This window comes from Talaromyces amestolkiae (assembly GCF_001896365.1).
Source record: "Talaromyces amestolkiae strain CIB chromosome Unknown scaffold6.1, whole genome shotgun sequence".
In the NCBI taxonomy this organism is placed as follows: Eukaryota; Fungi; Ascomycota; class Eurotiomycetes; order Eurotiales; family Trichocomaceae; genus Talaromyces; species Talaromyces amestolkiae.
In genome coordinates this window covers 299,774-323,731 of record NW_024468042.1, presented here as the reverse complement: position 1 = coordinate 323,731, position 23,958 = coordinate 299,774, and the positions used below count along the sequence as shown (strand labels likewise).

General features: G+C 46.4%; 6 protein-coding genes across 6 annotated transcripts; 2 read left to right on the top strand and 4 right to left on the bottom strand.

The window, feature by feature from the left end:
* Window positions 1-1,208: 1,208 nt before the first annotated feature.
* On the bottom strand, window positions 1,209-10,284 carry BHQ10_003708 (uncharacterized protein; the record flags this gene model as incomplete). The annotated part of the gene is made up of 6 exons (XM_040875994.1): window positions 1,209-1,598; window positions 1,651-3,116; window positions 3,166-3,331; window positions 3,381-3,445; window positions 9,142-9,424; window positions 9,478-10,284. 6 exons carry the CDS (start codon window positions 10,282-10,284, stop codon window positions 1,209-1,211), a joined length of 3,177 nt encoding a protein of 1,058 aa, XP_040732212.1.
* Window positions 10,285-11,036: 752 nt separating this feature from the next.
* Window positions 11,037-12,404, top strand: BHQ10_003707 (uncharacterized protein; the record flags this gene model as incomplete). Its single annotated transcript, XM_040875993.1, has 1 exon — window positions 11,037-12,404. One exon carries the CDS (start codon window positions 11,037-11,039, stop codon window positions 12,402-12,404), a length of 1,368 nt encoding a protein of 455 aa, XP_040732211.1.
* Window positions 12,405-13,942: 1,538 nt separating this feature from the next.
* BHQ10_003706 (uncharacterized protein) lies at window positions 13,943-15,636 on the bottom strand (the record flags this gene model as incomplete). Its single annotated transcript, XM_040875992.1, has 3 exons — window positions 13,943-14,112; window positions 14,171-15,403; window positions 15,468-15,636. The coding sequence occupies 3 exons, from the start codon at window positions 15,634-15,636 to the stop codon at window positions 13,943-13,945; spliced, it is 1,572 nt and encodes a 523-aa protein (XP_040732210.1).
* Window positions 15,637-17,782: 2,146 nt separating this feature from the next.
* Window positions 17,783-19,317, top strand: BHQ10_003705 (uncharacterized protein; the record flags this gene model as incomplete). The annotated part of the gene is made up of 4 exons (XM_040875991.1): window positions 17,783-18,409; window positions 18,468-18,506; window positions 18,593-18,794; window positions 18,845-19,317. 4 exons carry the CDS (start codon window positions 17,783-17,785, stop codon window positions 19,315-19,317), a joined length of 1,341 nt encoding a protein of 446 aa, XP_040732209.1.
* A 302-nt stretch (window positions 19,318-19,619) lies between these two features.
* Window positions 19,620-21,641, bottom strand: BHQ10_003704 (uncharacterized protein; the record flags this gene model as incomplete). The annotated part of the gene is made up of 8 exons (XM_040875990.1): window positions 19,620-19,735; window positions 19,806-20,173; window positions 20,224-20,246; window positions 20,308-20,927; window positions 20,980-21,127; window positions 21,175-21,221; window positions 21,329-21,424; window positions 21,536-21,641. 8 exons carry the CDS (start codon window positions 21,639-21,641, stop codon window positions 19,620-19,622), a joined length of 1,524 nt encoding a protein of 507 aa, XP_040732208.1.
* A 1,299-nt stretch (window positions 21,642-22,940) lies between these two features.
* On the bottom strand, window positions 22,941-23,908 carry BHQ10_003703 (uncharacterized protein; the record flags this gene model as incomplete). Its single annotated transcript, XM_040875989.1, has 2 exons — window positions 22,941-23,701; window positions 23,773-23,908. 2 exons carry the CDS (start codon window positions 23,906-23,908, stop codon window positions 22,941-22,943), a joined length of 897 nt encoding a protein of 298 aa, XP_040732207.1.
* Window positions 23,909-23,958: the final 50 nt, after the last annotated feature.

Sequence of the window (23,958 nt, the reverse complement as noted above, 5' to 3'; positions counted from 1 at the left end):
AGTTTGTATGTAGTAAGGTACGTGAAGTTGCAAAGATCATAAATATGTATGTAAATATTGAGATACCAGAGTCAGTGTTTTTTCTTGGTTGACTTGTGCCCCTATATATATTCCTCAACCCAGATGGATAGTTATATTACAATCTGTGTTGCCCACTCATACAAATCCGACCCTTATGATTGGTACAGATCTGGATAAAGCCAAGCTTCAGGGGCGGTGATATGTCAGCTTGGAAGGATGATAACTTCAAAATTCTCCAAGTGTCGATTGACCAACCAGATTAGATTACGTTAGAAATTTTCAGTCTATCCTTACTCTAGAAACTGCTTACTAGTTCTTGCTTTACATTGATGCTAAGGAGATTATTTCAATCTTCGTCGCCTGGTTTGTGGCGTGATGTTGAAGGATGGATATGAGAGTTGAACGAGCATGGTGTCCAAATTGATTGAATTGATATAAATTCCAGACATAGCCGGATTCGACACTCAACTAACTACAAGATTTGACCAAAATTCAATAGCCACCAACACTGGGAATGCCTTTACATTCCATTGCCCAAAAACTCCCTGCAGTAATAATATATGCAAAAGCAGACAAAAGCAACCCAACTCAGTCTTGACACGAGAACAACCGAAGCTGTACCCGGTTGGGACCGAGAGCAAAAAGCAAAACGCCTGGCCAATATGCAAGGTATAGAAGGAGTGGCTTCGATAGCACGTCCACGCTATGCGTAACAAAAACAATTGATAAGGAATGATCGCTGATGCACCCGATGTGTCTAAACAGAAATTTTGAAAATCAAAAACCAAAAACCAAAAACACGCTCAAAAACAAAAACATCAAATCTTTCATCGGGGCATGCATTATATGAAGTCATGAAAGGAGTGGCATGATTCATTAACAAAAAGCAACAATAACAGTGGAATAGGAGTAGCCATATTCCGGGTATCACATGATAAAGGAGAGGATGAGCAAACGCTTCGCTTCGGATGGTATCAAGGAATGACTGAAGGAAATTCGTAGAATCTCGGAAAAAACATTAACACATTATCGTGTCGGTGTGCCAAGGAATGACTTTAAACGGTGGACGTGAAGTTGGATAGTTGCAGGCCAGTGCAAGAGCAGAAAAGACAAAAATAAATGACGAAGACTTGCAAAATCAAAGCTTCGAAGAGATCCAGTAGGAACCCCATGTGTTGCCAGCTACCTCAAGCCATAGAATATGGGATATTCATGTAATTGAAATCCTCGGCCTGGGACGAAGGGGTAAAGTCCCAGGATGGCTGGTTCATGAGCGCCTGATCGGTTTGAAATGTCGGGTCAAATTGAAAAGAGGCGCCCATGGTAGCAGGGTAACCTGGGTTCGGCCCTGAGAGAGTGACGGCAAAGTCAGAGTCGAGACCGGAGGTGACCGGCATGAGTGATGGTGCGAACGTGGTAGAGCTGAAGTTGACTGGATATGCGCTAGAAGCTGAGGATTCCGCAACCGACTGTGGAGATGAAGCATTGTGAGACTCAGTCCCAAGATCCGAGCTCATAGAATGACTAGCACTCAATGAGGCGGGAAGTGCTCCGGCGGTAGATGAATAGCTCGCAGACTGGAGAGGCACGTTAGAGGGAGGATGTAGAAAATACGAGTGTAAGACTTACATATTTGCCAATGATCTTCTTGAGTGCTAGAGAAAGAATCTTCCAGGGGAAAACTTTAACATCTTTTTCGATGTTGCGAGGCTTGGGTGCAGGGAATCCCATGATGACCTTGAAGAAGTCTTCACTATCGGCCTTGGCCTTAGAGACTGTCAAAGGACGGAAACCCTCCAAGTTGCGGCGAATGCGGTTCTTTTCTTCGACAGTGAAGCGCACGGCAACCAGAGACTCCAGAAGATAGATAGTATCAACACTAGTGACGAAACATTCGCCCTTGCCATCCCAATGGATGCAGCTAATGCAAATGCTGTTTGGAGTGCGCTCTTCAGGAGTGATGGGCTTGAAGTCAGCATGGATAGTGCTGCCATTCTGGGACCGTGTGAATTGAACCAAACGACGCTTTGCGGCGGTCTCTTGGGCAGTCCAGCCAAGCGCCATTGAGTCGAGATCTCCATTCAATTCTAGAACCGCCTTGGTGGGGTACATCGCATACGGGTTGAAAGGCTGGGATGCACCAAGGTTGTGTCCGTGCTGCAAAGTTGACGTACGGATCAAGGTGGGGTTCTGCGATTGGGAGACCGACATATTAACAGCGGATGGAGCATTGACAACAGACAAGTCAGTAACAGAAACTGAGGGACTCCACGTCGAGATCATAGGAGAAGATGCCTGGACGGGGGGCTGAAGGCTGGTCGACACATTAGAGAAACCACCCAACGAGAGACGAGGGGAGTTTTCCATCTCGTATTGAGTAGGAAATACGCTCGTGGTCACAGGAGTCTGCACGAATGGCGTGTATGAGGCTGAACGTGCATGTGTGTGGTGGTCGACTACGGCTTTAGTCTCAAATTCATGAGCCGAGTGGCGCTTTGCTGGACGATAGCTGGCATTCTCAGGGAAAGCCGAAAGGCTTCTCTTTCTAGAGTCTTCGATGGGAGCCTGCAAGTACTGCTCATAGGAAAAGGTTCCAACTTGACGCACAAGAGGGTCTCCCACAGCAGGGACATCGATGACTAGTTGCAAAGGGACATCAAAAGAGGGAGACGTGGTGAAAGCGAAGTTTGGCGCATGAGCAGAGAAGAGATAGCCGAATTGTGCGTTGTGGTTGTCAATCATAGTGACGGTGCACTCGCATTGGCGTGTTCCGAACGAGATGAAGATGGCGCGAGCAGTTGAGTGCAAGTCGAATGGCGAGATCACACGGACTGTGACCTGAGTACCTTCAGAACCTCTCTGGGGAGCAAAGGAGACAATCTCTGGAGAAGAATTGATAGGGGTGTCGAAGCCAGGAGACTGGGCATCATCAACAGATGCAGAAGCTGCGTACCCGGGGACATAATGCAGACTATCTGTATCTGGGCTACCCAAGTCCTCTTGAGAGGTTGCGTACATGGGGTTCATGAAAGGTAGTTGGCCATAGTTTGAAGCGAAAGAGTTTTCTTGCATGGAAGGTCCTTGATCATTGAAATCTGCGGTCGTCAGAACAATTTCGTGGGGGACTATCGCGACGAAACTCACCTTCTAGACCATTGTGCGGTGACTTCTGAAAGCTAGACATCGACAATTGGAGATCCGACTTTGCCAGGAGGCCGTCAGAGTATGCGCCGGCAAAGCAAGATTCCTCCAAGTCCGAATAGTCGGCAGACTCGTCAAATATCAGCGGAGTCTGGAAGTCGGTGTTGAGCTGTTTTCGTCAGAAGATATTCTAATGATAGTTTGCATGCTCAACTCACTTGAAAACTGGGAACAGTTGAGGGAGCCAGTTTGACTGTGTTGCAGCACGTGCAACGAGGCTTAACTGTTAAAAATAAACGAAGCGAGCGACAGAAAATACGATTTGGAGCGACTGGAAGATGGAGAGCCACGCGAAGCGACTGTCCGGATATTCAAAAGCGAGTGGCAGAGACAAAGATAGTCTCTAAAATCTGCGAAGGATTTGAAGGTCAAGGACGCATTCAAAGCTTCAGATGGTACGTAATCGTGGTAGTGCTTGTTGCAGCAATAAATATCACCTCTTTCACCAATATCAGCAGGGCACGGTTTGCATCTGGCGGATACTGTAGTAACTAGTCTATGGAATGGTTAGCGACTGTTTCGCAAGACGCAATTGGCACCAGGTGCTTCAAGTAAATTGAAGCTACGGTTGTAGGACATGAGAGATTATGTAGGAGAAGGATCATAGGGCAAGTCCTGTTTCAGAAGCAAGGAGAATAGAGGAAGAATGGCTGGGAGAGGGGATGCAAGGTGAGGAAGGCAAAGGAGACCAACCCTTGATATTTGAGGAATCCTCTTTTAGCTGTTCAATTGAAAGCGTTGCGTGAGTGAGGTTGTCGCTGTTGGTGGCAGGAGCGGGGGATATTTGATGGTCGCAGAGTAGGGCTGGCGGTTTGACTTGGGCGTTCCCGTGATTGCGTCCTCGCGATGAATATCGTGGTCGTTCTTTTTTGTCGTTCCAAATTGTTTTCTTCTGTATTCTCTTTCTTCTTTTGTGTGACAGAATATATTTTTTTTCTTTCTTTTCTCAATCTGCGGTATTAATGATTATGTGGATCGAGCGAGTTGTATATCAATCGATGATCCCGTTAGAGTTTCTTTCCTTGGACACAGCGTCAAGTAGCGAATGTAACAAATGCTTCTGGCAAGTAGCGAGCGTAGTAGCGAGTGTGGGTAAACAGCAAAAAGGACAAGAGATTATTTTTCTTCTTTGTTACTCTTCACGTCATTTGGATATGGATGTTATGATATATGATCGGAGGGAGTAAGAGGAGAGAAGAGAGAACAGGCGGAGCAAGAAGCGGGCTGGGAAAGGCAAGGGCATATAAGAAGGGGCGGGTTGTATGATACCACCGTAAAGGTCGTACGAAGGACGGCGTAACTTACGTACAAGTTTTACGAGTTACCAGCACGCTAAGATTTAGGAGCAGGAAGTGGACTAACAGGGGTACGGAGTGGGTAGTGATTGGAGCGGGGATGATCAAGGAACACTGTAACGCTGTATGCACGACGTATTTCGTGTACACTGTATGTACGAATGGGTGATATTATGGACATAACTTTCGGGCAGCACTTTAGCGTGGCAGCGGTCTACTGGCGACACATTTAGAGCAGAGCTGCAAGTGATAACTTCGTACGCAAGTGTTGGGAGACGGAATGTTACGGACGTGCAGGCGCAGCTGTTGCTTCAAGCTGCGTGACTAATCGATAAAATAGATCGATCCCCCACGGACAGTGTACCTATCAGAGTTGGCCAACAGAGTTTTCTTATAAGCGAGTCCAACGACTGAAGATGTCAGGCGAGAGAGAAGAGAGTTGGACCCTGGTGCAGGATATATTTACATGGATCGACCCAATCAAAGTACTTTGTTCTTTTTCAAAGCACAAATCTCAAAGCAATTGCTGTAAGAGTCGGCACGATATCCGCCCGTATCATATACGCAAAATTACGCCGAATTACATAAGTTACTTGTAAGGCGTTAGTTACGGTGGGCCTGGGGTTCAATCTGTAACGGAGCTAGTACTGAGAAGGAAACCTTCCAGCACAGCCATCCTCACACGGACCAACTACATCATCGTCGTCACATCTCCCGTGGTCAGTCCAACTCATGCTACCATTGCTCGATCTGCTTGTTTATTGGCAGGCTATTTCAAGCTCGGTAGAATCAGATGCTTCATATTCGGCTGTCATCAGGTACTTGTACTGAATGACTGAACGGTTGGGATGAGCATTTGACCAACTGTTAGGCTGTTGTATTTCACCGACGGATAGTACCCGATTAGTATGTAAGTCAAGGCCGGCATCTGCTTTCTGCTAGTAGTCATCGGAAGTCAGATGAAACGTAGCATTTTTAGGCTAATCCGTCCGAAAATGATTAAAGCTACGAAGAAGTCCGCACAAACCTCAAGGTAAGCTGGGAGAGAGCCTGAACCCAAGGGGCAAGATCCGAAGTTTGGGTCAACCTCAACGAGCGCCACATGTTTCCGAATGAGGATGCGAAGAAGGGCCCGAAAAATAAGATGAGGCTGCTGCCACCGTACCAGTCATCTACGAGACACTCGGCGTATTGCGAGGAGGGCACGGAGTCGAAACGGAGATGCCAAGCAGGAAGCATGACACTGTTTGTGTGCGGGTGAGGCCGTATTACTGTCCTAGTTTAGTGCAATACATATTACATAGTATAAAAACTGGCGTACGAGAAATCGTTCTAGCCATTCTAGGATTAGAAGGCCGGTACTAGTGTTCCATATATAGCTCAGCATCCCTGCCACTAACCGCTTTGGGTCGCCGTGTATCTGGTAGGTTTTCTGAGCTACTTAACAGCCAATCATTGGCCGGTGCGCTACGATTTTTCCTACATTTTCGTGATGGCACTGCATGAAAGCTTTCCAGATATGCTCATCACGCAGCTGCTGAGTGGAAGCATACTACCGAGGGCATTTCTCAAGAGAGCCGGCTCTTTGATCGGACCTCATACATGAACCGAGATCCGGGCAAACTACGCAGTTGTTGGAATAAATTCAATCATTACTTACGCACGACGTACTGCTAGTCGACTACCATACGTAGCTAAGATAACAAGATCAATTCTGCCCCGTCTGTTCATGAACTTGGCCCGACGGCTCAAGTCACCATCCACGAATGACTGAAGTTTCGACGAGTAGTCGTGGCCTTCTCCTCCCCAAAAGGAGTTAAAAGGATACCTGACTGTCGATACATCTGACCACTTACCATGCGCCCTTCGCTTCATAGTCAAGAGGTTGCATTCATCCAAACAATTTTTTCTCTGAAGACTGAAGGGGTAAAAAAGGAAAAAAGCAAAGTGGAATGATCCGACCCAAGAACCACGGAACTTGCACTAGCAACCAATCAGAATCAATGATCTCATCAATCTCGTTTCTCCGAACTTTGTTTACGATGTGGTCCTCCAGCTCCATAACTAACGGAGTTTGTTCAGCTTGGCCGCTCAGGTGGCCTGACTCTTGGAGTCTTGCCAGCTGCCACCATCAACAGGAAAGCATTTGCAACTTCGGGAATAGACTAAGCTCTTCTAAGCACTGAGCGAGGAGTGCGCTAACTACTTCAAGACTCAACGACTTGGTACCACGTACTAATGTGGTTAATTAACTTTAGGGTACGGCCGAACATACTCCAGTACGCAACTCCACAGTTGATTGTTCGGTGTCCATACGGATGGAAGGGAAGATGCAGACGTTTTACCAAGCCATTTTGCACAGCCACTTATATCGCAAAGTGTACGAATCATGCCTGATATGATTGACCACTGATCTTTCGGATCTCTTGGAAGTTGTTTACGGAAGGTCCAATCATAGCAAGAATCATACTGTCTTGTCAACTCTCTTGGCAGGTTGGCATATATGATATGACAATGGTTCACGACTCAATGCATACAACATGCAACTTGACAACGACATTGTGGCAATTCATGCTGTTGAATGGTTAATGTATCTGATTTCTGGTACATACCGAGTATAAAGATCCATCGCCGAGAAAACCAATTGCTCATACTGTAACGACTTGCTTGAAAATGAGAACGTAATCCGCTCAAGTGCAGTAACTGATCGGTCGGAGCTCTTCCGATCACACCCTAATACAGAGATCTTGGAAGCAGCCCAACCCTTGCGAATTCGAAATCCCTGATCCTGGTGCGTGGATTACTAGATACCAAAGCCAGAGATGGCGGTGAAGCATTTGAGAATGAAAATAACCATTCAAGCGCTCGGATAGGTTCTTTGCCTGTCTCAAGGATCTAACGGTTTGACCTGGTTAGTAACGATCAAAATCCAGTGGATCAGACAATCATCTTCATGGAAGATAATGGTGTGGCTGCCGTATCGACTAAATTACGATGATTACGCCGTTTGCTGTATTGATTACCGTAGATAACAGCGGTATGTACTATGTACTATGTATGGATCTTATTTTTAGCATTCGATCCACCATGCATGTCTGTTCTGCCATCCTATTGGCTTCTCATTGACCACGCGAGACCCATTAGCCGGTTTAGCCTTAACCGAGAGCTCCCTTTCAGGCTAGCGCAAAGCAATCCCCACACAACCACAACCACAGAAGAAAAAAACCCACTTGAAAAATAAACAGTAAAAACGAAAATTACGTATCATATTCTTGTTGTCGGAAAACAAAAACAAATGATCAGCGGCTGACAGTTCACACAATTCTTTTCTTTTCTCTGTATGAAACTATGAGCTTGATATGTATGCTCGTGTTCCCAATGCTACCCTGCTACTACCCTACCTTTCAACCTTGAACCCTTAACTTTTTTTTTTCTTGCGATTGCGACCTTGAGTGAACTCTCGCTTGATGATCTGGCACAGCGTGAGCAAATCATGGGACCTGATCCGTAAGTGTGCTATATTTAACTGAGTCGATATGCACGTTCGACATACGTATGCGTATACTACTCATACTCGATCAGAGCTGATCATAGAACATACCTAGGTAGGTAACTGTAGTTTATTTTAGGATGTACCTTGGTGTACCTAACCCTCGGAATCACTCAGCTGGCTCGTTCGGGTGTTTTTCGGGCTCGGAACGGCGAAATATGTCACCTGATCCTACAACGGTTGACCCAGAGGCGAATGTACGTACACATCCCAAAAAATGGGCAGCGATTCGGGTGGCAGCTCTTACCGAATATTGCTAAAGTATGGTATAACAGAAAGCAATGGCGCATCCAATCAGAGCACGATGTATCAGATCTTCTTTTATTGACAGTTGCTGTTGTCACATGTACGATATCCAAATATTAGTCCAAGAAAGCAACGAAATATCGAATCCAGTGGTTCATCGCATAAAAATATCTCACGGACAACGAGCGACATCATGATATCCATCGTAGTCCACGGATTGATGGAGATTGCCAACTTCGGCTAATTGAAGACCATCGGTTATTTACGGTTCCGTCCATATCCAACTTAATCCAAGTCCTTCATTGGTAGTGACAAGATTCATAGAGGCTCAATAAGGTCTTCAACTTGGCATTACTCTAATAGCCAAACTTCAGCCTCTCGTTCTCCAAAAAAAGTTTTATTATTTTGGGCCCATATGAACTATGAAGCGTTTGTGAAGTCATACTTCGGCCAAGTCGGTCATTTATCCGAATTAGGCAATTTTTGACGTGGAGTCGATTGGACCACTTTCTTGACGAATTGAACTTTTTTAAAGAATTTTATGCTACTATGTATACAGCTGAGGTTTTATTGAGTTTCTATTTTGAGGATCATCAGATCATGGGAGTTTGGAAATTATTTGTGGATTATGAATGTATTAAAGAGAGGTGCCCGAATACGAGGTGGGTTTTTTGTGGTCTGTTGAAGAAAGGGGTTCGCAGATATCATCACATCGCGTTCGGAGGTTCGATACCTAGATAGGCAGTAATTCCAAACCTAAGGTAGTAGGTACTCTATCAAATGCTTGTTGCCAAATTATCTCTCAACTGGGTTATAGCTTGCTATCACCCGTTGCCTCTCCAAACTGTATAACCAATTTTCCAAACTGCTTCGCAGCATTCATGTCATCAAACAGTGTATCAATGCCAGCAATGTCATCAAGACTCGTCTTCAGAACCCTTGAGACAACAGGATGAATTTCATTTGACTTGACAAAGTCGACCATGTCTTTAAACTCCTTTCGCGAACCCATCGTCGAGCCTCGTACGTCGATGTTTTTCAGGAAAGCTTGTGCTACAAAGTTCATTTTGGGGGAGACGGTCATTCCGTAGACAGAAATCACGCCACCGGTCTGCATCAATAAGTTAGTTAAAGTACGGATGTACGGTCAAAGGGATGGTCTACCTTGAGTAGTCTAACCCCCTTTTCGATGATATCACCACCCGCTCCATCAATGATAGCATCAAACGCCAGTTTCCCAGAGGGCAGCTGAGCAAGTAACTTCTTCTCCCAACCTGCCTCCTTATAACTAACACCCCCCTTCGCGCCTAGCTCAATAGCCTTGTCAATCTTCTCCTGACTAGAGCTCGTCACATAAACATCCGCCCCCCTCTGAACCGCAAACTGCAGAGCCATAAGCGCAACACCACCACCAATACCAGTAACCAACACAGCAGATCCCTTTGTCGAGTTCCTCTCCCCGGCTTTTGTGATAAGTGCCCTCCACGCCGTCAATCCCGTCAATGGGAGCGCAGCAGCTTCCGCATCAGACATATACGACGGCGCCTCTTCGACCTCAGACTCATCCACAGTAACGTATTCTTGTAGTGTCCCTCTAGGATCAAACTTTGTGCCGCCCAAGATTTTGTATCCGGCAGGATCCTCAGGTCCATCCGGGTGATCTTTCCAGCCCGTTCCGGGGTTGAGAATCACCCGTTTGCCTTTCCAAGATTTGTCGCTGACGGTTGGACCGAGTTCAATGACTGTGCCGACGCCGTCGGCTAGCATGGGCACGTCAAAGGATAGGCCTGGATAGAGGTGTTGACGCAGAAACAGATCACGATGATTCAGGGCTGCGGCAGAGAGTTTGATGATGAGTTCGCTGCCTTTGATTGTTGGTGGGGGTACTGTTTTCTGGACGATGGGATAGTATACTTGGCCTGGCTTGCCAGGCTTGCCATCGATGGGCTGGAGGAAGATTGCTTTTGGCATGGTGAGTATTTGGAATATAGGCTATGTCAATGTGTTGATAGTCGATTGAGTTGATGAGGTCACTGGTTATCGAGGAGCGAGGTCTCAAGGAATCAGATTATAAGTCGGCGTGAGATCCAGGCCAGCAATTGATATATTAATCAGGATTTCTGGCTCGTAGTAAGTCGCTTAATAATTTAATAATTTAAATCTATGGCGTATATAGCATGCTTGACTGAAGATTGATGAGCGGTGTTAGATAAGATAGAAGATGAAGCTCCCGTTGACCTCGGCAACAACCCCGCATTATGATGCATTTGCCGACTCCAGCTTCTTCATGATACACCGAATCACTATCGAAAATTATCGGACGCTGTATAAACAGTTAGATAGTGATTTGACAAGCATTTCACCGCTGACGATCAACTGGCCTGATATCAGCCAGTCCCATTGGTGTCTTTATACTCTGTACCCCGGAGTCTTGTTGGGCTTGGGTGACAAGACAGAGCAACAACTTTTGCCTAAGAATACACCCTCCAAGCGCTAAAGCTCTAGCTAGTAGCATTTGATCGTCTGGTCATACTTCATTGATTGACAAAATTCTGATTCCGATCTGATTATAAAAGATATCTCGTCGTTGATTACAACCCTAACCCTACTACGTAACAGGACTAGCGTGGTTTGTGTGGATCTTAGCGTCGGGTCCTAAAACGGACTGATTGTTCAGCTCTCCTTCTTATTCTGTCTCAAGCTTCATCATCAGACCAGGCGACATGGAAGTTTTCTTCGTGGACGATCCGTCCACTAAGCATCGAGAGAAAGCGCGCTCTTTCGTGGCCAAGAATGCGATCAGGAGGCGAGTCAAGGAACAGGAAGCGGCAAAGCATGGATCCGTCAAGTCTGCTTGGACTGTCACCACCGTTGACAGGCCCAGGAAAGATACCCACGCTAGAAAGCACATCAACCACCAAAGCGCACTAGAACTAAGCTCGCATATACCAAGGGAGCTGCCTGTATCGCTTAGCAATGATGTGGCTATATCCAACAGCAACACGCCCCGGAAAATGAGGGGCATATGGGGTGTCAGCAATGCCCTATGCCCCAACCCCGGACACGCAGCTCGTAGCGCATTTCGAACAAGCAATATTGCATCATTCATCCAGGCTGCTACTAACATGTTCAACAAGGCCAGATTTGGAAAGTTCAATAGCCCCGAAGAGCAAAACAAGTTACATATCATGGCACTTACATATCGAGGAGAAGCTATGAAATTGGCTCGACAGCAGCTGGCCATCGCGACGAAAGATTCCGAACAGATTTTGGACTTGACTCCGTCACGAAACCGAGACTTAAAGGCGGAATCTCAATTTCTTATCATTCTACAGCTTGTCTTGATGGATTATATTTTCTTTCCGGCACAGGCTCGAGCTCATTTTGCGGCGAGCAGAGAATTTATACGTTCATGGACGGCTGGCTCACAAGGCACTAGCGATTCTATCAATAGAATACCGACATTCATTCACAACCATTCAATCACTCAGATTGCGATTGCATTCGATAATGCGCACTTAGGGCCAGATAGTCTGTTCTGGGATCGAAGCGACCTGCCCGAACTGCAAAAATCTCTACAGAGGTTCGTGGCTAGGTTGTCAGAGGCCGCATTATACACAACATCCACAATATACAAGCCACGAATTCATCCGGAAAGCTTAGTCTGGCAGAGCCTGACGAAGAACCCGGGAACCATTCCATACGACCGAGGAAACTATCTTTCCGAAGCTGATGGACAAATGGCGGCTATCATGCTCATCTGTTCCATTTTTATAGACTACGAGCCTTCTTCCAATGTCCCACAACAATGTTTGTCAGACCTAGAGAGCGCCATGATCTCCCTTGGGGACGAGGCCCTTGTGAGCGTGCTCAACTTGGCATGGATGATGGCAGGGGGGATCGGTTTGCCGATTGAGAACCGGCGACAGCGGCTTTACTCGACGGCGGGAATGCTATATGTTTTCCGGGGACAGCAGCACCCTCTCGACAACGACGCGGACCTATCAAACCGAGTGGATAATCAGTGCGATTTTACAGGGGATGAAGTGAGGAACGCATGCCTCAACTTTCTGGCTGCAAGTGTTGATTGAGCATGACTCGTCACGCCGCGTGTCTATCCGGAAAAACTCCATCGCGACTTACACGAGGCGAACGCGATCTATTTCTCCCGAACGGACTTCTAGAACACTTTGACATCTTATTTATAACCAAAATAACGAACACGACTGGGATCCGTGACCAGTAATCGCCATCTACAACCTCGAAAATGGTGAAGACCCACGCATCCCGAAGGCATGACGACTAACCCAACTAGGATATTACCTATTCTGGTTAGATCCCATTTTGGCTAGTCTCTCAACATTTGAAGGTGTTGGTGGTTGGTTATTCACTGTTCGAGCATTATAAGATGTGCGATCAATTTGGATGATTTGCTGTTCTCAAGATCTGAGTTCTCAGTGCCTGTTAGATACAGGCGCTCTCAACTCTCAATATGTCGTCTTTACTACCCCCTGGCTGCAGAAAATTCTCAGAACGAATTATGATATGGGAACCTCAGCAAAAGACACAGTCAGACAACGGGAGCGACAGTTCAAAGTCAACAGAATCACCGAATGCCATATCGCCAGAAATCGTGCTGATATTTACATGGGCCGATGCGCAACCTCGCCATTATGTCAAGTACATTGAAGGATATCAGAATCTATATCCAAGCGCGAAAATCATTCTCACGACAGCGACCACCATCGGAACGTTTTTTGGCGGCCAAAAAGCTGCTCAATACATTGTCCACGACATGGTACATAAGGAACTTGCACCTTTGTATCAGTTCGATACTCAGCATGCTGATTCTTCAAGATCCCGGCCTCGAATGCTTGCACACGCCTTTTCTAATAGTGGCGGCCTAAATCTCGAAGCAACCTGGTCTGTTTGGAAGGACATTTTTGAGACAAAAACACCATTACCACTAACGGCGTTGATCCTCGACTCAACGCCTGGAGGCCTTACATACAAAACCGAATTCGGTAGGTGGACGACCGGTGTCTCACTTGGTATGGCGGCTCTGCCTAAACCCCYAAGATGGGCCATTGCAGCGGTTGTTGTTACATGTCTCATGGTAATCCCGCAAATTATTGGAATTGAAATAATGGCTACGCGAGGCCCGAGAGAATTGAATTCGCCACGAAATATTCCACAGAAATGTGCACGACTATACGTCTATTCGTCATCGGATAAACTCATCTATTGGAAAGACGTCGAGAAGCATGCAGAGGTTGCAAGGAACAGGGGGTATGCGAATATCATCCTTGAGCGTTTTGATGGTTCCTCGCATGTTTCGCATCTGAGGTTGGACCCATCCAGGTATTGGAACGCTGTATGGAAGGTTTGGAATGTTGCTTGCAGGACATAAGTGCCCATGCCCTCTGATCATGTACTACCGAGCAGATACATTAATTATTTAATAGACTTAGAATACATTAAATTGGCTTCCTGCCCACACCTCAGTATAACGACCGTTTATGATCATATGAAGTCGCACCCGAAACGCATCAATTGATCTGTCGACAAACACATTGCAACCATCCATCCACCAAGATAGTCAATAAGTCTCGACAAGACCATAAATCAACTACTCGTAGTCCGCCTCATGCAACCTGACCTGAACACCGGTCCCACTCCTATTTTCAATCGCATGATGAAGCCGAATCCGTCCGTCTCCTTCTTCCATATTCTCCATCCTATCAAATCGTTGACAGAATCGTACAATGACATAGCCTGTCTCGGTGAATGCGAATTGTTCTGACTATGCATTAGTTTTTTAAATAATAGCAGAAAGGGTCACACGGAGACAACTTACGACCCAAACATTTCCGATCCCCAGCACCAAAAGGAATAAATTCCCACCCAGGCTGCTTCTTCGCTTCCCACCTCTCCGGCTTGAACTCTTCCACATCCTGACCCCAGAGGTCCTTTCGGTGCTGCATTGCATAGGTAGGAATCAAGATCTGTGTACCGGCAGGAATGAAGACTTTGCCCTTTCGATCCTCTCCTCCTCCAACGGGAAGAGTTGTATCGCGCAGCGCTACTCTCTCATTCATAGGGATAACCGTTGCAATACGTAGGGCTTCTTTCATGACGTGTTGTAAGTAAGCGCAGTTGCGGAGGATGTTGAAATCGATTCTTGTTCGGGTTGGGTGAGCGCCGAAGGTGTCAAGCACGATTTCACGCAATTTGGTGTAAACATCCGGATGGCGGACGAGGAAATAGAATACCCAGCCAAGAAGAGAGCCGGTAGTATCGCGGCCGGCGACGAGGACATTTAAAGTCTCACCGCGAAGCTCATTCAAGTCCTGCGTATCCTTAGCCAGTTCATCAAGCAGCACAAACCGTTGCTGCTTGGGCTCATCGCCTTCAAACCCAACCTTCTCCCCCTGCTGCTGCTGTTCGAGTTGAGCAAGTCTCGCCGTGACAATCCCATCAACCCACTTATGAAGACTATTGCACGCCTTGCGGAACTTACTGGGATTAATCACCCAGTAAAACTTATCAAGCTCAATACGCCTATGAACCGTCATCTTCGCATTGTGGAAATGGGTAGCCATCTCAGTTCCTTCTTTGGTTCCTTGTTGCGAATGCACGGATTGGCCATACAAAAACTCCGATGCGGTGTCGAGCGTGAAGTTGAAGAAGAGTGGTTGCAGATCTACCTTGTCTGTCCATTTGGTCACTGCGTTGCTGGGTAATCTCTTCATCAGGGCTTCGACGTGTCTCTGTTCACGATCAACATCCGACACAATGTCTCGCGCGAACTGTGGCCGGAGACGAGAGCGAGAGTGTTTCCAGTCCCAGCCACGTGTCGTGAAGATTCCTTTGCCTATCATGGATAGCCAGCTCATTTGGCGGAAGTAGGAGATGTCAAAGTCGTTGCTCTGCGTTGAGAAGATTGCTCGCATGTTCTCAGGGTCGCGGGTGACGAAGATCTCGTAGTCGAAAATAGGCACGCGGACGGTGTGACAGTCGGGGGAGATACTGTCCATTGTATCCATGATGTACTGTGGGTTCCGGTCTTCGTTCGTTGCTTGCATGGACTCTTGTGTCGACAGTTAGCATAATTTTGAGTTAATCTTTACCCAGGCCACAGATATCGTACGTACCCTTCTTTAATGGCAAACCCAATCCATTGGTTAACTTGAAGACCGGCGGTGGTAGACATCCTAGCTGAGCCTCTTTCTGTCTGATTCGACGCTTTCGAATTCTCGCCTTGATAGTTCTGTAGACGAAGAATCCGACGACAAATAGCGCAAGCAATCTCGATAGATACATTTTCGATGAAGTCCCAGCAGTTATGTTGGCCTCACTACGTCTCGAGTGCTGGGAGACAGAGGATTTATCAAGATTTCAGGATTGCACAAGGGATCATGTAAAAGCTTCTTCAAATCTGAGGTCGTCGACTCAAAATTGATATTCAGGGGCTTGTTCCCGTACATTGGTCTACAATGACAACACAAGCTAATGCATAGGTCATCTCAATAGTCATAAGGAGTCTTAAAGCATCCACCAGTTGACAGGTAGTATCAGGATACTAAAAGGTGATGTAAAATTGTTTCCTGTGAGGGGCTCATGCAGGACTTTCACTAGTGATGATGATAACAATCAACTTTCCTATTCGGGAAACATAGTGCATGACTTTTCTCTGGAATTAAGATCCATTGCCTGATGATTAGAATCCGTTTGTTACGTCTCTCAAACAAACCGCGAAAAAATTGTGTGTTATTAAGTAGTCTTGTAAGAAGATTTGGGAAAGCGATTTTGAAGACTTTTGTCGATTGATTGCTATTTGGAGAATACTATCATATCAAAATGTCCTTACAGAACTTCGGCAAGTGTAGTTAACTACTCATTTTTCATTTCGGTTCTCCTACAGACCAGTACTAAGTAGCTAGTCGATCCATGATCAGCCAGTCATGTACTCTATCTTGCCATCGGAAATGTGACCCATCATCTCACATCTATCCCTTCTTTCAGGCACCCGAACAGCGTACATGATCCATGGACAAATACACGTATCAGGCGCGTTTTACACGCTCTTGGACCCTCATTTCTCAATTATGTTTATTTCTTAGTCCAGAAGTCACGGCTTTGGCAGAGACTTTGTCGGATCGTAGTTCTAAGCTTGAAGGAGGTTGGTTGATTAGCTTCGCATTCACGAGATTGTCGGGTATCACTCGGGTTTATTAAAATCAGTATACCTTAAGTCACTGTCAAGTTGTGCGCTTTGTAAATATAATGTATTTCACCAAACACGAGGATTGACGAGGGGCTTCGGGGATTTACTCCTGCTTAGGCAGCTGCTTCAGGTATTATTTAGCCCTAGCCCTAGCCCTAGCCGTAATTCGTGTCTTTTTAGGGGTTTTAACGGCATGTGTAGCGAGGAACTCTTGATACATTGATGCTAAATGACTGATATATCAACATAATCCTGTTAACTATTACCTTAAAATAGCTTTATTGGATGATTTAATCTTGGCAAGTGGCTTTTGTAAACATACACAATGACAAGGACAATACAGTTCAATTTGGAACTCTAGAGCATCATTAAATTTAGCATACGTATGTAATGGCACCACCGCTCTAATTTCAGAAAGAGAATCATGATAGGCTAACAAGCCTCAATATAGATAGACCAATTATCTAGATTCATAGTCAGCAAGTTTGATCACAATCCCGGATAGAAGTGTACACCTTCCTATCCATAACCACGTAAACCCTCACTTCCATTCACACAAATGCTTAGCTAAAGCCACAAGCATCATTGAAACAACCATTATATAACTCGGGTGAACGCCAACCGAGCAAACTCAAACTCTTCGCCGATCATCCATTTAACTTGACTCTTCTCAAACTAGCCTCTCCAATCTAGTGAAACCAAATCCCCGTTTCTCCACCAATGGAGATATTGCGCCCCGTAAACCTGGGGTTCATACTCCGCAATTTCATTTTACCCCAAGGTGTTTTACGGAGAAGACCCCTACTAGCCCCGGCACTTGGGGGAATCACGGCTATCGCTTTGAGATTAGCAGGGATTCATCGAGGTTTTGCAAGAGAATTGTGACGTAGGCTGGTACTGAATGTTTTATCGATACGTGATTACGAACGGAGGAGTCGAAAGGGAGACGCGCAAATTGATGCAACCTTCTGCTCGAAACTATGTCGGAGGAAGTAGATTATTTTTCCGAGTAGACCATCTTCGAGAATGGCCCGAGAGTTAGAGGAATGAGCCTATGCGTTGAGAGGCTGTGATTAGTATGCTTGATCCATACCAGAAACGCCTGCCCCTGGTGGAAAAAATAAGTCTCATCTGTCGACATGTCGAGGGTTGTTTGATTAATGTGCAAGCTTTATAAGAAACAAAAAACCTGCTAGCATCAGTAAGTTCGTAGCACGAGTAGTTAGACCCAAACAAGACAAAATGGCTCCCATACACTATCTCCTTTCCTTTTTTCTTCTAGGCTATGCATCGGCCCAACTCTCTGGCACCGTCGGCCCTCTGACAAGTATATCTGCAAAAAAGAACGTCGCATTGTGCAATGTCCTCGACTACGGCGCCGTAGCAGATAACTCCACAGATCTCGGACCAGCGCTAACAGACGCCTTCGAAGCATGCATCGATGGTGGACTCGTGTATGTCCCCTCAGGAAACTACCTCCTCAAAACATGGGTCACTCTATCCGGCGGCTCAGCCTGGGCCCTGCAACTCGATGGCATAATCTACAGAGGCGGAACTGCTGGTGGAAACATGATATACATCGAGCATGCGACGGACTTTGAGTTGTTTTCATCAACGTCAAAGGGTGCGGTTCAGGGTAGCGGGTATCTCTTCCATATAGATGGAGATATCAGTGGACCGAGGATTTTGAGGTTGTATGAGGTGACTGATTTCTCGGTGCATGACATCGCCTTGACGGATTCGCCGAGTTTCCACTTTTCGATGGATACGTGTACGAATGGAGAGGTGTACAATATGGCTATTCGGGGTGGGAATGAGGGTGGTCTAGACGGTATTGATGTTTGGAGTGATAATATTTGGATTCATGATGTATTTTGGTACTCCTATATCATGTTTAACTTGATAGACTGACGCTTCACGAAATTAGATCGAGGTGACGAACAAGGATGAGTGTGTCACCGTCAAGGTACGTCAGCTCTCAAGCATGTCAATATAGACGGCTTTCTGAACAATCGGTCCAAGATGAGACCACGCTGACCTCAATCATTGCAGAGTCCTGCACACAATATTTTGGTTGAGGATATCTACTGCAACTGGAGCGGTGGATGCGCATTTGGCTCTCTAGCCCTAGACACTGATATTAGTGATGTCATATACCGAAACATCTACACCTGGTCTTCCAATCAAATGATGATGATCAAATCCAACGAAGGAAGCGGGACAGTCGAGAACGTCGTCTTTGAAAACTTCATTGGTATGCCCCTTATCAAAAGCATCAATGATAAGCTTACTGACCACCATTAGGTCACGGAAACGCCTACTCGCTAGACATCGACAGCTACTGGTCCTCCCAAACAGCAGCTGGCGGCCAAGGCGTCACTCTCACCAACATCACATTCACAGACTGGCACGGCACAGAAGCTGACGGCGCTCTCAGGGGTCCTGTACGCGTGGTTTGCCCTAGTACAAACCCTTGCACAGACATCACAATCGAAGATTTCGCCATGTGGACCGAAACCGGTGATACGCAGTGGTATCTGTGCGAAAGCGCATACGGAAGCGGATTCTGTCTCAAATCAGATAGTGGCTCACTGACTAGCTATACGACTACAACGACTGTATCGACTGCTCCTACCGGATACTCGGCGGCTACCATGGCTGCTGATCTGAAGACTGCGTTCGGAACGACGGCGAGCATTCCGATTCCGACGATTCCGACCAGCTTCTTTCCAGGGGCTACTCCTCTCAGTAGTCTGGCTGCAGTTATCTATGGTTAATCATGATAGGGTAGTGTGTTTGTGCTTATGCTTTTAAGCTAGTCTCATGTTTATCTCTGAATACGAGCTTCTTATCTTTACGTGATCGGAAATATGGGTTCGGAAGCGGAACCTTTCCTGTCATCAGTCCAACTCAAGGACAGCCTTGCCTATCACGGCGTAGTAAAGATTAAAAATAAAATATTACAGCTACGATACATCTGATCTCTGTATGCTGTAGTCAGGGATTGATAGATAGAATATAAAACACGACATCGGTATGTATAATCATTCCCTAGCACGTTCCATCATGAACCCCAGGACTAAGAAACTGTTGACTTTGGTCCAGTATACCACTTTCTGGCGAATAGGAAGTAGTAAAGTGCTGCTCCAATCCAGATTGCACCGTTGATCACAATAGTATAATTCATATTGTCCGCTGTAGGTAGAGGTGTTAGCCACCGGACTCAAATTCAAGCAGTACCATTCACACAGATTGAGTAACTTACGAGTCGGATCCGCTCCACCCGTCGGAAACATGCATAGCACAATAGCAAAAAGGAGATATGCAACCGCTGTCCAAGCAATTGGTTTGCTGAAAACCCCAGTATAAAACTCTCCAGGACGGAATTTGCCTGTCTTGTCACCCCAGATCAGACGGCAGAGGATGGGCACACCCCAAGCAACGTCGTTACCAGCAACGGCAAGAGAGAAGAGGGCATTTGCTGCGGCGGCGTCGATAAGAGTCAAGAGTCCAATAAGAATAGCGATGATGGCAACACCCCAAACGGTCCGAACGGGCTGGTATTGAATGCGTTTGCTGACGTGTCTGAAGAAGTCGGAGAAGGGGAGAGCACCGTCTCGAGAGAATGCCCAGCTATAAGAAGTTAGTACTTTGATACAATAATAAGTTGTCCGTTGTCTTACGTTTGACGAGATGCTGCGACCAACTGTTATCATGATTATGTTAGTACATGCATTTTGTGAATACAGAAATGACGGGAAACGTACAATACTCAACCCCATGAAAAATTGAACAATCGCAACAACAGCCATAAAGCCAAGAGCACCTGACTTCCCAAGAGAGTCATAGTAAATTTGAGCCATGGGTTGTCCAAAGGCAGATCCCAGCACATTGGTGATGTTTTGGTCCATGCAAGCAGCAATGACGGCCAACGACAAAAAGCCCAGGATACCACAAAGACCAATGGAAAGGATGATGCCCAGCGGGACAGCTCGAGCAGCATGAGTCGCCTCTTCACTCATGTGTACGCACGAGTCGAATGCGCCGATGGTCCAGATAGGTGACAGCCAGGCAAGCATAAAAGTCCATCCACTAGACCAAGTTGTAAGGTTCTCCACATCACCAAACACGTATTTACCGGAATTGATGGGGAGACCGTTCTGTGCGTTACCGACTGGAAGAGCAATCACAGTTGCCACGACGAGAGCAACGTTGAGGAAAATACAGACGGTTTGGATATGATTCATGATGCGCCCCATGAATGTGGCCATGACACCGTGTATGGCGACGGTTCCGAGGTAGGTAGCATAAATCACGGGGCGAGAGGCTGACCACTCACCATCTCTTGCAATTGAGACGAGCGAGAGCAGCATCAGAGCAAATCCATCTATTGATGTCAGAATGCGCATTGCGAAGAATCAAGAGCTTCATAAACTCACAGTCGATTGAACATAAACCACCCACCAAACCGAGGGTATTGCTGTACCCAACGACGAAACTCAACGGATTCCTCCACTTGTCACTTGCGAAATAGTGTGTCCAGAAATATAGACCTCCGGCTGTTGGCATTGCAGACGCCAAATCGGCCTATATATTGTCAGCGCAGTTCGACCTGTCGAATTGTGTATGCATACCATCGCAAGACCAACAAGCATGATGAAGAAGCTCGCAACCAGCCAACCTTCGGACGTTTAGCATTTCACTGTGAGAAGCATCCGAAATACGTACCCTACCAGGATTAGTAACCACTCAAAACAAAGATTGATCCATCAGAAATGTAAAACTTACCCAAACCATCCCAACAGGCCCAGCTGGCATAGAGAACGACAGAGTCGAGGCAATCGATGGCAAGAGAGCCATGATACTGAAAGCGATAGCAAAAACCTGAGTCGTCGAATAGTGACGTCTCAATTCCTGCTTGTAACCCAATTGGGCTGTAATGATGATTCCGTCAATATACAGACTAGCCGGGTGAATATTGGGAGCTTAGCTTACCCAGAAGATCAAGATCGCTAGAGACATCTCCCTTCTCGACGCTGGACTCAACAGCCGGTCCCACAGACTCTGAGATTGGATCGTGTTTCTTGTCTATTTCTGCCATCTTGTCCACAATTGTCTGACTGTGTGTAAATGCGATGAAGAAGTGATGAAACAGATGTGAGGTCGCAAAATTGCAAGGCAGCAGGCCGCTATTATATTAAATGACCAGGGAGGTGCTGGAGGCTGCAGCTAAGCTAGATAACTGCTTGGGCATGCATTACTATGCAATGGGCATGTGGGTAAGATCTAGTTAAGCCGTATCAAGCAGGTCCGCGCACGTCAAGAAGCAAAGATAACGGGTTATTAAGCTTCCGAGTAGCAGATTAAACACCATTTAGAGACGCAGGATTGCGATAGTGAGCTCCACCAGCTTGATTCCCTTCTACGTAGTAGCTTGTACTCGTGGCAAGAAGAGCCAGGATGCGTTTATTGGTCGAATGAGCGACCATGCGAGTGGTAACGGCGTCGAACGCTACCAAGATAGACTAAGGATTTCCAGAAGTCGGTGATATGATTATAGCGTGGACGCCAGGGGTCCTGGTGCTTATCAAGGCTATGACAAAGAACAAAACCACGCACAGGGTTTGAGCAATCGACATTCTTCACGCCGGCTGTCCGCGATGTAGTACAAGACGTATGTAGTGCTGTCACCGGACGTGCTTTCCTCGCATTCGAAAATTTCTAGCTGAAGAACTTCATAGACATTGAGATACAACATCTGAGCCATCAGCAATTACCTGATGGCTGATGGTGCGGATAAGCAACTACTATGTAAATTGGCTGATAACAAACCGACGATAGAAGGATCAGCGGCGTCTCCGCCTGGGGCGGGCGCATCTTAGACTCGATTAGGAAGTGGGATCCCAAAAGAACTCCCTGCTTATCGCGGCGCCGCCATTCGTGAAACCAGCCGGAATGCCTGTACTTCTGCGATGATTGGTTCAGAGATGTCTGCTTTATTTTGGTTTGATGATGGATTCCTTTGTAGTGACTTGTTATGTTGGTCTCTATTAGTGCGGATCCATCGGTCTGGGGTTTATTAGGGTTGACTTGCGTAAAGGGTTAGGTTATGGGGACTCAAATGCCTCGAAATCACAATTGAGATAGGGGAATGAATCAATAATAACATTCATATTAAGTGCTCCTGCTATTTTTACTTGGGAGAGTCGCCCTAAGCATAAATCTGGTAAGGCCTTACAACCTTGAGTCAGCTTTGTACCCTTCTCTGAGTTGACCTAGGAAATTTGAAAATTTGATATGCATATTCTCTCAAAGTCGCAATTAAACCGGAACTCCACGCTATACCACCATATCATCCGATCTTGTGCTTAGAAGAGACGGACGTATGCTAAATAATCAATCAAGCCTTGGAACGTTTGGTGCTGCCTTTTCCTTTCCCGGAGCTTTTGCGGGCTCCAACAGCCGCGAATGCCTCCTCAGGCGGTTCATCCGCCGCAGAACGCTTCTTACTCTTGCCCGCACTTTTCGGTGCATATTTTGCTTCCAAGTCATCGAAAAAATTGGCCGCTCGAGACTTTTGACGTTGTTGAATTAGAGCCGCGAGAGCATTATCGTCCTCCTTACTAGGTTTGCTCTTTTTCTTGCCCTTTGCCGCACTCTTCGCATCAAGTTCTTTAGCCGCCTCCTCGGCTTCAGCAGCCTCTGCCTGAGCACGTTTCAACCGCTTTTGGCGTTTACTCTCCGACTCCTCTGTATATTTCTTCCACCCTTTCACCTCGCTATCGGCAATTGCCCTGTCGAGAATCGCTCGAAATCGGTCATCATCCTCCAACACACTGCTAAGCATAACAACCTCATAAACCCGATCCAAATCACCTTTGAATTGCTCAAACGCAGCTAAAAGATCGTTCCTCTCCTCATCTGTGTTTTGATATTCCTTCTTGATCTTCTCAATGGCCGAAACGTCGACTAGCCCCGAAAATTGCTCCTTGTAGAATTCGGTCCAGTTGAAGTCATCGTCTTCAAGATCAAGGGATTCGGATGTGTTGCCAGTGAGATCGTAGCGGCGGCGGCGACGCTCGTCGGAGAGGATGGCGTAGGCAAATGCGATTTCTTGGAATTTCTGCTTTGCGTCTTCTTTCTGGTCAAGGGCAGCTTTGTCTATTTTTTTTTTCCACCTCAATCAGTCCGTCTGCTTCGTCAAAAATACTAAAAAGTACGGTGAAACATACCTGGATGATGTTTCAAAGCCTTCTTCCTATATGCGCTCTTGATTTCATCTGCTGTTGCCTTTTCGTCGACGTCTAGTACTTCGTACGGGTTTATTGAAGCGGGAGGTTCGCCTGCCAAATCCTCGTCTTGCGACATTTTATCTTGCGTTGGGTATGCTACGTGGTTATCGTGAACGTTGACTTGTA